The 15,757-nt window shown below is 37.9% G+C and overlaps 1 protein-coding gene across 1 annotated transcript in view; it reads left to right on the top strand.

Annotated features, from left to right (window-relative positions):
* The window catches only part of LOC128588745 (ankyrin repeat domain-containing protein 62-like), a 108,676-nt gene that overhangs the window by 46,025 nt on the left and 46,894 nt on the right, over positions 1–15,757 (top strand). Inside the window, exons 14-21 of the mRNA XM_053595574.1 lie at positions 2,362–2,390; positions 2,475–2,556; positions 2,758–2,880; positions 6,548–6,576; positions 6,660–6,744; positions 7,668–7,790; positions 8,821–8,958; positions 10,670–10,728. Coding sequence (XP_053451549.1) covers positions 2,362–2,390; positions 2,475–2,556; positions 2,758–2,880; positions 6,548–6,576; positions 6,660–6,744; positions 7,668–7,790; positions 8,821–8,958; positions 10,670–10,728 — 668 coding nt within the window. The remainder of the gene's footprint in view (positions 1–2,361; positions 2,391–2,474; positions 2,557–2,757; positions 2,881–6,547; positions 6,577–6,659; positions 6,745–7,667; positions 7,791–8,820; positions 8,959–10,669; positions 10,729–15,757) is intronic.

Below are 15,757 nucleotides of genomic sequence, written 5' to 3'. Positions count from 1 at the left end.
TAAGTGCCTACGATTTGCCAAAGGTGTCACTCTGAGTGATCCTGTCCTTTGTTAGGTCACCTATTATAGGTTACCTATGATTTGCCAAGGGTCCTACTCACATAAAGTGACGTTGCCCTCTTGCTAGGTACCTAATGTGGCCGAAGGCTACATTGTCCCTTGGTCAGTCTGGAAGGAAAGTCCCTTTTTTCTCTCTGTAACACCCTCCTGCATATTGCCGAAGGGTACTCCTACACGGAGTGATATTCCCCTTTGGTCCACATTCGCTATCCTGCCAACTAGCTGTTACCAAGGAAGCAGGGTGGACCATGGATTGTAAACTGGAAGCTTGCAGGAGGGGGACCCCCATACATGTCGGGGAAGCCCTTGGCAACCTCTGCCATCGCTATTTCTTTAGAGTGCCCAGAATGTGGGTGGGCAATGTACTCCCTCCCCCTGAGCTGGACCCCCACACTGAAGTTCCACAGCTGTTCAACATTTAATGTCCACCATCTGCTCATTAATATCCGGCTTCTGCTCATCAACGTCTGATCTTGCCTGAGAGCTTGCCTTCAAGCCACGAGACCTATCCAGGTTTCCCAGAGCCTTCTTGTGTGTTTCAAAAAACACTGCTTATCTCTTCAAGCCCGATGTCCTGGTTCATTGTACATTGAACATATCTCCCCTCTAAAACCTTAGCTCAACTTCTCTCCTCAAGCAATATTGTGCGACTCACTCCAGTATGTATAACAGTGGAACTCTAACAAGTTCACTTTAAAAATCAATTTGGTAGTAGTGTTTTCTTGAGAATTAGAGTATTTATAACTCCCCAGATCTAAAATTATTATTGGGAAATCTGCATAGATAAGACAGCGTCGACTCACTGCATATATCAGCAACTGTTTTCTACCATGTTGTACTGAAGCTATAACAAGGTATTTTCCAGCTTCTAAAGTCTGAGAGTTGGGCACCTACCTTTTAATACTTCAGTCAACAAAATAGTAGATTGTAACACACATTTAATTTGGATCCAAGATAAAATTATATTTCTGGGTTTTTGTTTTGACTTTTGAGGTGCTAAAAATTACCATGTAAATTCTCCCTACCAGCTAGAAGGACAGAAAGTCTTTATAGAGTGTGTGTGGCAGAGAGTACCATTTATTTCAATTGATCAGGAATTAATATATCTTTTCTTCTGATCTAGAGTTTCTCGTAAAGATACATCTTAAGGACATACCAGCCTTCATATTCATTTATTGGATCCATTGAGGTTAATATCAACAATTTAAACTAAAAAAGAAACAGAAGGTTTCCAAGTGTTTTGAGCTATGAAATGTCAATTTCTGCAATTTAGTTTCTAGATATGCCGTATATTTAATAAACGTTATGTAAAGTTTAAAATGTTGCACTGTATTTATGAAAAAAGCTTTCTTTGCCTCCTGCAGCCATCTAATGTTTTGTGAAACAGATGCATACCCTTCATTATTGAGACTGAAATCCTGATTTAGATTGATTGAGATTTGAAAAAGTTGTGCCAGCTTTGCTTGGTTTATTTCTTATTTTTGACATATATATGTACTTTTTTTCAAAATGTGGGTAGTGGAAGTGCTATGATATGCATTTTGTGTTTATCCAAATGCAATGATAGTTTCTTGCATGAATGTGCAAGAGGCCTGCGGCAGAATGCTACATTTTTATTGTAGTTCAAGAGTATAAAAGTTCCTGGAATGCAACAATTCATAAATTTTCAGATACGTCCTAAATTATTGAGATTTGATTCATAGCAGATATTTTCTGTTGTTGCTTTTTTGGAAATGGCTCATTACACAGTGTTAATTGTCCCCAAGGTGGTAAATGTGAAAAAAGTTTGTTATGCTTTCAACAATGTTGCTGGGATTAAAAAACCAGCCCTCTATTTTCAGAAAATAATTATGAATTAATTTACTTGAATTACCTAATTATTATAACTGGTTCACAGTTCAAGCTATTCTTTCTTTTTAAATGTTATATTTTTAAATAGTATTACAATTGTAGAAAAAATTGCTTGCTGTATGTACCTTCTCTCCTAGGAAAGCTTACATCCTTAAATTATTGTATTCCTACACTCCAAAGACATTTAAAACACGTTTTGTGCCTGCAGCAGAGCCTGCATAAGCTGATATAAGGGACACTGGTCTTTTGACAAAATACTTGTGTAAATTTTGATTCTGTATTAAAACTATTTTGAACGTTCTGACCCCCCCCAAAATGAACACATATACTAATCATTTTTAAAGCCAAGTGTGAGGATTCAAGTTGATCCTAACTCTCCATGAATGTATGGTTGGTTTTCCCAGGTTTACATTTCTGTCGTCAACATTGACTGTCTTTTTTGCTTTTTAGGGTCTCCTGAAGAACATAATTCCTTGAAGGTAGTAACATTTCTATTTTGTCTTGAATTATTTACCACATGTTGTATGAAATACATGTTATTTATGAAATACTTTGTTTCCAAGCCCATTCAGCCAGCCGTTGAAATGAAAGCATCCGTTCCAGAAAAAGCAGTAAGAGTGAAGAATATACCAACATCCACATCAGGTAAATTGTTTACTTTTCTTTGGGAAAAAAGCTCTCTCTTTTATCCAGGCTGAAGTGCACTTGTGTGGTGAAAGCTCACTGCAAGTTTGAGGTCCCGTGCCCCAGTGATCCTCATGTCTCCACCAACCAAGTATATTGTAGCTGAGACCACAGGCTTGTGCCAACAAACCAACCTAGTTTTTAACTTTTTTTTTCCTCTAGAGACCAAGTCTTGCTATGTTGGTAAGGCTGCTGACAAACTCCTAGAATCGAGGGGTCCTACCCTGCAGACTTCCACAAGTGCTGGTATTGCATGTATGAGCCACAGTTCTGAGCACAGAACAGGTAAATTTTTCAATACAAAATTTGGTGTGAATTATTGAAGTTAAAGAATATAATAATACCATAAAAAATTTTTTATAGACACAGTCATTTAAAACAGCAATTCTGAAAAGTATTCGCCTTTGTGTCCTTTTCTTTTTTTTAGATATTTTTGCAAATATATATTTTTTATTAAGTTATAGCTGTGAACATTAACACAATTATGGGGCACCATACACTGGTTTCATAGACCGTTTGACACATTTTCATCACACTGGTTAACATAGCCTTCCTGGCATTTTCTTAGTTATTGTGCTAAGACATTTACATTCCGCATTTACTAAGTTTCATATATACCCTTGTAAGATGCACCGCAGTGTAGTCCCAACAATCCCCCTCTCTCTGCCCACCTTCCCCTCTCCCTCCCCTCCCTTTCCATTTCCCCATATTCTTAGGTTGTAACTAGTTTATAGCTTCCATGTGAAAGCCATAAATTAGTTTCATAGTAGGACTGAGTACATTGGATACTTTTTCTTCCATTCTTGAGATACTTTACTAAGAAGAATATGTTCCAGCTCCATCCACGTAAACATGAAAGAGGTAAAGTCTCCATCTTTCTTTAAGACTGCATAATATTCCATGGGGTACATATACCACAATTTATTGCAGTTTGGCCGGGGTTGGGTTTGAACCCGCCACCCTCGGCATATGGGGCCAGCGCCCTGCTCACTGAGCCACAGGCGCCGCCCTTACAATTTATTAATCCATTCGTGGATCGATGGGCACTTGGGTTTTTTCCGCGATTTAGCAATTATGAACAGTGCTGCAATAAACATTCTGTTACAAAAAATCTTTGTTATGGTGAGATTTTTGATCTTCTGGTTATATGCCTAGTAGAGGAATTATAGGATTGAATGGCAGATCTATTTTTAGATCTCTAAGTGTTCTCCATACATCTTTCCAAAGGGAATGTATTAATTTGCATTCCCACCAGCAGTGCAGAAGTGTTCCCTTTTCTCCACATCCACGCCAACATCTCTGGTCTTGGGATTTTGTGATATAGGCTAATCTTACTGGAGTTAGATGATATCTCAAAGTAGTTTTGATATGCATTGCTCTGATGATTAAAGATGATGAGCATTTTTTCATGTGTCTATAGGCCACGTGCCTGTCTTCTTCAGAGAAGTTTCTCCTCAGATCCCCTGCCCAGCCTGCGATGGGATCACGTGTTCTTTTTTTGCTTATATGTTTGAGTTCTCTGTGGATTCTGGTTATTAAACCTTTGTCGGATACATAACCTGCAAATACCTTCTCCCATTCTGAGGGCTGTTTCCTTGCTTTACTTACTGTGTTCTTGGCTGTGCAGAAGCTTTTTAGTTTGATCAGGTCCCATTAGTGTATTTTTGAAGCTGCTTCAATTGCACGGGGGGTCCTCCTCAGAAAAAAATCACCCAGACCGATTTCTTCAAGGGTTTTCCCTGCACTCTCTGCTAGTATTTCTACAGTTTCATATCTTAAGTTTAAATCTTTAATCCAGTGAGAGTCTATCTTAGTTAATGGTGAAAGGTGTGGGTCCAGTTTCAGTCTTCTGCAGGTTGCCAGCCAGTTCACCCAGCACCATTTGTTAAATAGGGAATCTTTTCCCCACTGAATGTTTTTAATTGGCTTGTCAAAGATTAAATAACGGTAAGTAGCTGGATTGATCTCTTTGTTCTCTATTCTGTTCCAAACATCCACTTCTCTGTTTTTGTGCCAGTACCATGCTCTTTTGATCACTATCGATTTATAGTATAGTCTGAGATCTGGTAGCATGATTCCTCCAGCTTTGTTTTTATTTCTGAGTAATGTCTTGGCTATTAGAGGTTTTTTTCTGATTCCATATAAAACAGAGTATTGTTTTATCAAGATCTTTAAAATATGACAGTGGAGCTTTAATAGGGAGGGTGTGTCCTTTTCTACTATTAAAACTTTTCCATGGATTTAACGAACAATCAGATTACATATCTGTCATTTTCAGGCACTACCAATACTTTTGTATGTGTGTGAGTGTGTGTGTGTGTGACTTGAATCAAACAAACATTTATTGCACACAGTTCTGGAGGCTAGGAGTCTTCCATCAGGGTTCTAGCATGATTGGGTTCTAGATGAGGGCCTCTTTTTGACTACCAATGCTTTTTACTGCATGTGTGTATAGTCATTAATATCTTGTAGGATATGTTTTCATATCCTAAATGTTACAAAATGGTTGTACACTGTGAACAATATTGTATAATTTGTTTTGTTTTCTCAGCATGATATAGCTGAGATCTATTCATATTGACACATGAAGCTCTGTCTTAGTTAACTAAATAGTAGATTGTGACACGCATTTAATTTGGATACAAGATGAGATTATATTTCTAGGTTTTTGTTTTGAGGTGCTAAAAATTACCATGTAAATTCTCCCTACCAGCTGGAAGGATAGAAAGCCACACAGGGTCTGGCTATGTTTAGCAAGCTGGAGTGCAGTGGCTTCATCGCAGGTCCCTGCAACCATGCAATGCTAGTCTATTGTGTTCCTTCTGCCTCAGCCCCTCGAGGACCTGTGACTGCAGTCTCATGCCACCATGTCATTAACTTTTTTATTCTTTGTAGAGGTGGGGTCTTGCTACGTTGCCAAGACTTGTCTCAGTTCCCCGGTCACCAATGATACTTCTGTGTTGGCCTCCACACAGGCAAGGATTACATGTGTGAGCCATTGCATCCATTCTAAGTTTCTGCTAAAGAGCTATTTCATTAACATTCTTAAGAGTATTAAGAGTAAACCAAACTACTTTTACATGCAAAAATTATGCAGCTCATCTTATACTCCATTTTTGTCATGTATAAATATTGCACTGATTTTGAATAAAAAGACTACTAATAGCTAACATTTATGTGGCAATTCAATTTTTTACTGTGATAAGGAATTCGATATTCAGAACTTAGTATACATTCTTTCCTACTTTTTTTTTTTTGCAGATTTTGGCCAGGGTTTGAACGCACCAGCTCCCTACTCCTTTGAGCCATAGGTGCCACCCTCATGTGTTTTTTATACATATTTTTGCATGAGTGGATGAAAGAACTCTAAGATGGCTAAACTAGAGGATTTACGATCACGTAGGCATTCCAGTAGTCCCACAAGGGTAGAGGAGAAAATGAATATTTTTATTAACTAATATTCTACCAGTGTGTCTCCAAACCGATAAAGTCAGAACCCATTTTCTCATAAGAAACTGATTATGCATATATTCACCTGAACCGTCTTCACAACTGTGTACTTCCTAAATGACAGGAGTAACTGAAGGACACAATATACCTGTATTATAATGATAAACATATTCTCATGCGTTGCATAAAGACATGCCACTGTATTCTGCTGTTGGCTTTGACATTTAACTTCTCAGGGTCATGATTTGCTTCTCAGAATAAAGGTCATCACTCTCTTCATAGATGGCACGTTCACACCGCAGAGGCACATTTCTGTTTTATTTACAATCACTTCAAACATAATGTCAGTTTTGAAATTTTAACTTCATGTCAGAGAGCATCTATATTCTTATTTTTCTTCAGCATGTTGCTCTCCCCTAATTAAAAACAAGCAAATGAACAAACAAAGCTAATCATTTTCAAAGCCAAGCATGAGGATTCATCTTTCTCTTTTGCTTTTTAGCATCTCCTGAGGAACATCCTCCCTTGAAGGTAATAACATTTGTATTATTTTTCTCTTAACGTTTTTACTGAATATGGTGTGAAATACTCATTATTAATGAAATTCTTTTTAGAATCCCATTCAGCCAGCGACTGACATAAAAGAATTTGTTCCACAGAAAGTGGTAGGAATGAAGAATATACAGACAGCCACCTCAGGTAATTTTTTTTTTCTTTTTTTAGAGACAGATCTCACTGTTTTATCCAGGCTGAAGTGCAGTTGTGGGATCCTAGCTCACTGTAACTTCAAAGTCCTGTTCCCACGCCATCCTCCTCCTCACCCATCGAGTAGCTGAGACTTTAGGCTTATGCCTCCAAACCAAGCTTATTTTATTTTATTTTATTGTATCTTATTTTATTTATGTATTCATTTATTTTTATTTAAGGTTAATGTGAGAGTACAAGCAACTAGGTTACGATGTTTGCCTTTGTTAGATAGTGGTAGTAGTTGTGTCTTGTAGTTGTGTCCCACACCCTGGAGGTGTGCCTTGTACCCCTACATTATGTCCACTCAGTGGGAGCTCACCATTCTCCTTCCTTCCTCCCCCTCTCCCTTCCCTCATTTCAAACTTGAATTAAGTTTTTCTCTTATGTGACATGTAACGTCTGCTGGCTTCATATTGGTATTGAGTACATTGGAGTCTTCATTTTCCATTCTTGTGATACTTTACTAAAAAGAATGTGTTTCAAGTCCTTTCAAGTTAACACAAAAGATGTAAAGTCTCCATCTTATTTATGGCTGAATAGTATTCCATTGTAGTCACATATTACAGTTTCTTTTTTGTTTGTTTGTTTGTTTTTATTAAATCATAGCTGTGTACATCAATATGATCCATTCTTGGGTTGATGACTATTTAGGTTCATTCCAGATATTGATGATTCTAAATTGAGCTGTAATAAAGAGTGCAAATGCCCTTATGATAAAATGATGTTTTTTCTTCTGGGTAAATGCCTAGGGGATTGAGACTGTGGGGTCAAATGGGAGGTCTAATTTGAGTTCTTTGAGGATTCTTCACATTTCTTTCCAAAGAGCCTATATTAGTTTACAGTCCCACCAATGTGTTATTTATATATTTTTTCAGGAGCCAGGTCTCGCTATGTTCTCCCAGACAGTCACAAGTATTTAGACTCAAGGGATCTTTTCCCACCAGCTTTCCCAAGTGCTGCTATTGCAGATGTTTTCCAAGGTGCTGTGTCCAGACCAGGTAAATTTCCAATGCAAAATTTAGTCTAGAATGAGATACATTAAAATATTTGAAATTGCTCAGTCTTCTCCCTCCTAACTTTTATTTTCAAAATTTGATGGAAAGATTTTATGTAAAGAAAGCAAATGTTATTGGTTGGTATCCACATTTGAAATGAAATACATATAGCATGTGAAAAAGAAAATTTGAAAATCTAAGGTTTCATTCATATATTTTCTATTTTTATGTACTGACCTTCTGAGGTTTCTAGTATAAGATTGTGAGACACTGTGCTTTCTTCCAGTGTTTTTGATTTTTTTTTTTTTTTTTTTTTTTGCAGTTTTTGGCTGGAGCCGGGTCTGAACTGGCCACCTCCAGTGTATGGGGCCAGCACCCTACTCCTTTGAGCCACAGGCATTTGCACTCTTTATTACGGCTCAATTTATAATCACCAACATCTGGAATGAACCTAAATGCTCATCAACCCAGTGTTTTAAATGCTTATTATGCTTCTAAGCTTTACCTAAAGGAAAGCTATACTTGCTTGCTTATCAATTTTGCTTTCCCATATATCATTTTATTATATTGTTGTTTTACTGATGACTTTAAGTTAATCAGCCGTCTGATCAGGAGGCTCTATATGTATGTGTGTGTGTTTGGGTTGGGTTATTTTGATCATAACAAATGAAGAAAGAAACTCGTCATTTCTCCGTGATGATTTGCTGTACACAGTTATTTTCAGCAGCAATTCTGAAATGTTTTGGCTTTGGTGGCTTTTTTATACTATTAACACTTATTGGGTAACAGTATCTAAAACCTGTAAGTTGCTGTTTATCATTCCCATGTGTTTTCCAGCTTTCTTACTACATATCTGTACGGTCATTAATTTTATGTAGGGTTTGTTTCTATTTCCTAAACTTTAATATACATGGTTATGCATCATACATATCATTCTATAATTTGTTTTGTTTGCTCATCATTATATTTCTGAGATCTGTCCTCACTGGAACATAAGCTCTCATTTGATTAATTAATTATTTCCTTAAAACAGGATCTGGCTTTGCTGCCCAGCCTAGAATAAAGTGGAGTCCTTATGGGTCCCTGCAACGTCAAACTCCTGAGCCGCTGCATTCCTCCTGCCTCAGTCTCCTGAGTTTCTGGAGCTACAATGACATCCTCCCATGCCTTGGTAAGTTTTCAATTTTCTGTATGTACAAGGCCTCACTGTATGTTTCAGGATAGTCTCAAACTGCTGGCCTGAAGCATTGCTCCTGCTGTCCCTATCTTACTGGTAAACATTACAAGGACTGATTCATAGTGTCTTGCCTGATATAATTTTTTGAGTTCTTTATAGGAATTCATCAGATGAATGTACCACAGTTAAAAGTAAATTAATAATAAGGCAATCAGGGAAATGTGAACTTGATTAAATATTCACCGATCTTAAGAAATTATTAAGTTTAAAGTGTAATTAAGGTATTTTGGCTACATATTTAAACACTGGTGTTCAATTTTTAGAAGTATTTATGGAAATATATGCAGATGAAATAATACTACATTTTGGAATTAGCTTCAAAATAATTTGGGTGGGGAAGGGGTGTTTGCTGGAGTAGAGATGAAGCAAGATGGACCATGAATCAATAATTAGTAAGTTGGGTGATGAAATAATAATAAATATATAAATAAAAAGGATTATAAACATGAAAACCAAAATAAATAAAGCACAATACCCAAATTCATACATGTATTTCTTCAATGAAAATTCATTTTAATATGAACATTGTGTTTTTTCTCCTAAATATTTCTGGAAACATTCCTTCATTTCAGAACTGCATCATGTGTATTTTGCAATATTGCCTCCTAATTCACCTCTCAGCATTTATTCATGTTCTTTTTTTGAGACAGAGTCTCAGTCTGACACCCTGGGTAGAGAGTCATGGCATCATCACAACTCACAGCAATTTCAAACTGGTAGGCTCATGTGATCCTCTTGCCTCAACCTCCCAAGCAGCTGGGACTACAGGAGCCCACCACAACACCTGTTCGATTTCTCTATTCTTAGTACAGACAGGGTCTCATTCCTGCTCATGCTAGCCATTAACTCCTGAACTCAAAAGATCCTCCCATCTTGGCCTCTCAGAGTGCCAGGACCACAGCCAAGGGCCACTGTACTCAGCCCTAACATGTTGGCAGAAACTCAGTAATATAGATAAAGACTGTTAGTACAAACAAATTCTAAAAGTTTATCCTCTACATTCTGGGACCAAAGGAGACAGACATATAAGGAAAGAATATAGTTCAGGTGATGCCTACTAGAGAAGTAATAAAGTACGAAGGCAGCCCCGAGAGAGGAGATGGCCTGCTTATCTGGAGGAAGACAGCTAGAATAAAGGAAGGCTTCACGTGCCCATCTGAATTTGAAAGTATAGACAAAAAATTGTCAGAGTAGCAGAAGAAAATGTCTCAGATACAAGGGAAAGGGTGTTAATAATGCTATAAAAGGGAACAGAAACTTTGGAAACCATGCATGATGAGCAACGCGTGTAACATGCTATTAACAATGTTCCATCATGGGGTAGGGAGTAGTACACAGTCTCAATTGATGTGACTTACTGTATTTTCTCCCTTTTATTTGTTTCTGGTATTTTGTCTGTCCATGTTGGGTGGATGAACTTGTCAGTGAAGCTTTGATGTATTTCTTTGTCTTGAAAGTGATGATATCTAGTGTCTCCAAAAAAGGTTGTTGAAATTTAGGATAATGAGAAATTTTTCTTCATTTAAACTCTCCATTTATAAAAGAAAACTAGATGTTACTTTCCAATTTCTTTTGTGAAGTCTATAGCTTTTATCAGACCATTCTAAGTAGTTCATTTTGACTAAATATATGAATTTGTCAGCAGAATTGACACCAGAGGAAAAGCAGCAGAGGCTTGAAGGGAATGAAAATAATCAGCCACAGGTATAAAAAGAATTAAATTTAAATTCTTGATTTCATATTATATTATTTACATTAAGAATGGAGCATAGACCAAATGAAATCACCTTTTAGACTTGCCTTTTAGAAGTGATAGATCATAGTTTAATTTTTAAATTGAGAAACATTTTAATAAAACTTAAAAAATTCTTTCCATTCGTTATAACTTACAGCTAATCGTTATCCTTAAAATAGAGGCAATGTGTTTGCTCTTTTATTTTTATAACTTCCTTACAGGATACTCTTGCTCTTTTATTTTTATAACTTCCTTACAGTGACACAGATGAGCAATTTCACAGTAATGGCCACTGAGGTGGATTCATGTTAAAGGAGTCAACATTTTATTCTTTGACAGTGGTTCAACATTTGCACTTTTCTATTGCTGGGCACAAATGCCAAGGGGAAAGATTTACTCTGCTTGAGGTCTCCAAAAGACCTCAGTGTCTACACTCACGGAAAGGGTCATAAGATCCACCCACCTCCCGTTAAGGAATCACACCTTGCAGAATGGGACCCGTGGCGTTAGGATAAAAACAGTAACTTTCTAACATTTTTAAATGTGGGAAGTTGTTAAATAGCATCAAAAATCTGCTTATCCATTGTCATTAGTGAACATTAGAATATATTAGAGCTGGACCTAAGGACACAGTCTTTCTAGATACGTATCACTATCAATTTACATTATGTAAGTTAAAGTTTAAGGGTTACTTTTCTTTCCAATTGGTGGGGATTCTGTCTTCTAATAATGTGAATTTTTCCTGCTCTCCAGCCAGTTATCTCCAGAAAAAGTACTGGGGCTCACTGTTAGAGGCATGGTGAGGTAAAATTTTTTTAAGTGAAGAACCTTTGTAACACTACAGTTACCTGCTAACTCATTTTTCGTAGCTTTAACATATAATAAATTACATGTACTTCAAAGAAATAGTGACAAAGTTCCCTGGCTCATATTTTTCTTCCTATAAGCTAAGGCAAATTGTCTTCCTCCTCTTAGTTATACTCCAGTGATTTACATGTAGTTAAACCTAGATTAAGAAGTTAAAGAAATGTCATTTTCTTTGCTCATGTTTGATTACATAAGGATAAAGATATTTTATAAACTTGTATCCTGATGGAAAAGACATCTGAGGAAGAAAACAAGCCAATCAATCTTCCATCTGGAAAAATGTCCTAAGAATAAAAAATTAATAGGGCATGCGGTTGATAGACTATATCTGTATATTCAGGACCTTTCCTAAAAAAAAGTGGAGCTTTCCACATTGCTCAGGGAGGGTCCATACAACATTGTTCTGGATTCCCACCATAACTTGAAGGGAAACTATCACAATGTCCAGAGACCTTGATGCCTACAAATGACAGAGGAGGACGTGCTCACATTCCTTGCAGCAGGAACTCACATAGGAAGCCCCAACCTGACTTCCAAAGGGAGCAATACATCTACCTTGACTTCCAAATGGAACAGTACATCTACAGTGATGGTGTCTACTTCATAAATCTGAGGAGGATAAGCTGGTAGAAGCTTCTATTGCCAGCTTGGGCCATTGTTGCCATTGAAATCCTGTTGATATCAGGGTCACATCCTCCAGGAACACTGGTGAGTGAGGTGTGCTGAAGTTTGCTGCTGCCACTGGAGCTGCCACTGCTGCTGAAATCTTCACTCTCAGAACCTTCACTAACCATCATCCAGGCAACCTTCTGGGATCTACATCTTCTGGTAGTTATTGACCCTAGAGCTGACCACCTGCCTCCCAAAGAGGCCTCTTATGTTACCTGCCTACCACTTCTCTGTGTCACACAGATTCTCCTCTGTGTTATGTGGACATCATCATTCCACACAAGAAGAAGGGAGCTCCATCAGAAGGCCTACGCAGTGGATTTTGGCCCAGGAAGTTCTCTATATGAGTGGCACCACCTTCTGTGAACACCCAGGGGAGATCATGCCTGATTTCTACTTCTACAGAGATCCTGAGGAGATTGAAAAGGAAAAGCAGGCTTCAACTTAGACAAGTGTGACTCAAGAGGAATTTCAGGGTGGATGGACTGGTGCAGCTCCTGAGTTTACTACTACTCAGCCTGAGGTTGCAGACTGGTCAGAAGCTGCAGGTTCCCTCTGTGCCTACCCAGCAGGTCCCCACTGAAGACTGGAGCTCCCAGCCTGCCATGGAGACTGGTCTGCAGCTCCTACTGCTCAGGCCACTGAATGAATAAAAACAACCACTAAGTGGTGTTAGCTGTTCTTCCACAAGCTCTTAGACAAGATGGAAATAAGGTTGGAGAAAATAAATCTTACCTCATCAGTTTAAAAAAAGAAAAAGAATAAAAAAATGAAAACTGGAAAAAATAAAACTAGTGGGATATTTGATATAATCCATATCAAATGTGGGGCCTTGGCATGGTGTCTCATGCCTATAATCCTAGCACTCTGGGAGGCCAAGGTAGGTAGATTTCTTGAGCTCAGGAGTTCTATGCCATTCTGAACAAGAGCCAGACCTAGTCTTTAAAAAATAGCCAGGTATTGTGGTGGGTTCCTGTACTCCCAGCTACTTGGAGGCTGAGGCAAGAGGATCACTTGAGCCCAAGATTTTTAGATTGCTTGTGAGCTCTGACACCACAGCACTCTATCCAGGGTGACAAAATGAGTCTCTTGTCTCAAACAAAACAAACAAACAAACAAAAAGTAAAAGAGGGAAAGAAAGAAAGAAAGAAATGAATGAAAATGTGAATTAAAGAAGGCAAATTGGAGGGGAAAATAAAACTCGTCATAAACAAGTTAAAACAGAAATTCTATGAAATTTCTAAAAAATATAAAGTTTCTCTTTGTCCTGAGCAATAGGCACTGCCTGATCCCACACATATGGAGCATATTACAAGGGTATGGGTCAAGTCTATCAGGTACAGAACACAAATGTCTTAATACAGTTATTAAGTAAATGAGGTGACAGCTATGTTGATTAGCTGTGTGATGTAATCACTCCAATTTGTACAAAAAATCATTGAATCCCACAAAGACATAACTGTATTCATGATCTATGCATATATGACTTAAAAGAAAATAAAATATATGGGACAATCTTAAAGGTCATACCCTCTAATTTCCCAAGTAATATGGCTGATGGGCAGGCAGAATGGAGACTGAAGAACCAATTCTTGGCAAGAGGAAACACCCTTGCAAAAAGGTAAAAATAAAGAATTTGAACAAAGAGGAAAAAAGAAGCGTCAGCTAGTTTACCTTTAAATCAGGCACTGCTAAATTTCTTATGTTAGCAGTTTCCTGGAAGCCTGGTCTGTAGGGAATAGAGCTTACTAACACCCCTGCTGGGTCCATAAGCACTCTGAAGGATTAATGGCCACAGAGGAAGCTGTGTGCAGGGCCTAGCAAGAAACATTAACTAGGCCAGTTCCTGTCTAGTTAACAGTCAAAGCAAATACCCATTGTGGAGGTTTGTATTTGGCTGGGGCAGAGATCAAGGGACAACTTGAGCCCTGAAATATGGGCAGGAGGATAAAGGTATATTCCTTGTCACAGAGGAAGACCCTCTGTGGTGGAGGTGACAGAAAAATTCTTTTTTCCCACTCTTCAGAGGAGATTGATACCAGTTGTGTTTTACTCCACAGTGAAGTAGTGGGGATTAACACCCCCCTAGGAATCTGAGTGTGTGACCACAGACAGGAGGCTGCCCCTCACAAGGCTCAGGTTCTGGATTTCTTAAGGCTGCTCAGACCCTTAAAGTTAATGATTACTGAAACAATAACAGGTGACTTTCTCACTCAGAGAAACTGCTGACATATTTTTTCCCTTCCTCAGCTTACCCTCTGGGCTAACGAACACATGGATTTAAAAGCTGAGTGGAACTGACACTTGGGCCATCATGAGAACTCCACAAGCAGGCGGTGGTCCCCTGAGTTCCCACCTTTGAGAATTCAATTCTGTGTATCTTGCCTCTTTGTCTCTCTTAGTTTCTAACTTTATATTTCTTCAATTGACTGATGCCAGCTCTATGGGTCTTAAAGAAGCATTTCTCAACCTGTGGGCATTGACCCTTTTGGACTGTCTTAAAGGTTCACAGCATGAGGAAGGTTGAGAACCACTGTCTTAAAGGATCCTAACCCTGGGGCAGGACCCACTGATTATGAGTAAAAAGTTTCACCTGCAATGTCTTTCTTTTGTTGTATTCCAGGAATTTCTTGCACAAAATGAGCCAAGTTTGACAATGTCTTTTATCTCATTCATATCACATGTCCCTGTAATATGCATAGCCTGTCATCCTCTGAGCTTTATTTAAATGAATATAAATTATATGGTAACATTATAACAGACCATACACTGAATATGTTTTAATAGAAATGAGTAGAATTGCTAAAATGGTACAGATATTGAAAATCAAAAATGAAGAAGCAGTTACAATTGAAAGACCATCTTCATGTAAAAATGACCGAAAAAAATATGAACCATAATACCATTCATTGAAAGGTAGACATTGGACATATGCCTTCCAAAAGGGACATATGGCTTCCAAATAATACCATTCATTGAAAGGTAGACATTGGACATATGCTTTCCCAAGGGACATATGGCTTCCAAAAAGCCTTCTAGATTTGTGGCTTACTTGCTTCAAAGAAAGGAAGCATACAAATCAAACAAAATAGTATTTCTGCTGTAACTGACACGTTTATGAAAACAAAACCAATACAGGATTTGTTCCATAAGCCGTTATATGATAACGGCAATTGTAGTAACTTCAAAACGTGGGAAATGAATTGGAAAATGTCAGTCTTTCTTACACATAGTGACGGAACATCAAATGTACACAGAAGAAGAATTATAGCAGGAATTTCCACCTTTTTACTTCTCTGGGCCACATGGGAAGAAGACGACTTGTGTTGGGCCAAAAAATTAAATACACAAACCTGAACAAAAGCTGATGAGCCAAAAAACAAAAAAGGTCTATGCATAATTTTTGCCATATTTGCCACCAGAGATAAGCAAAAATGTCCTCACATAATAATCCTAATTATG

Source organism: Nycticebus coucang, chromosome 6 (genome assembly GCF_027406575.1).
Source record: "Nycticebus coucang isolate mNycCou1 chromosome 6, mNycCou1.pri, whole genome shotgun sequence".
NCBI lineage: Eukaryota > Metazoa > Chordata > Mammalia > Primates > Lorisidae > Nycticebus > Nycticebus coucang.
This window is presented reverse-complemented; position numbering and strand designations above follow the sequence as displayed.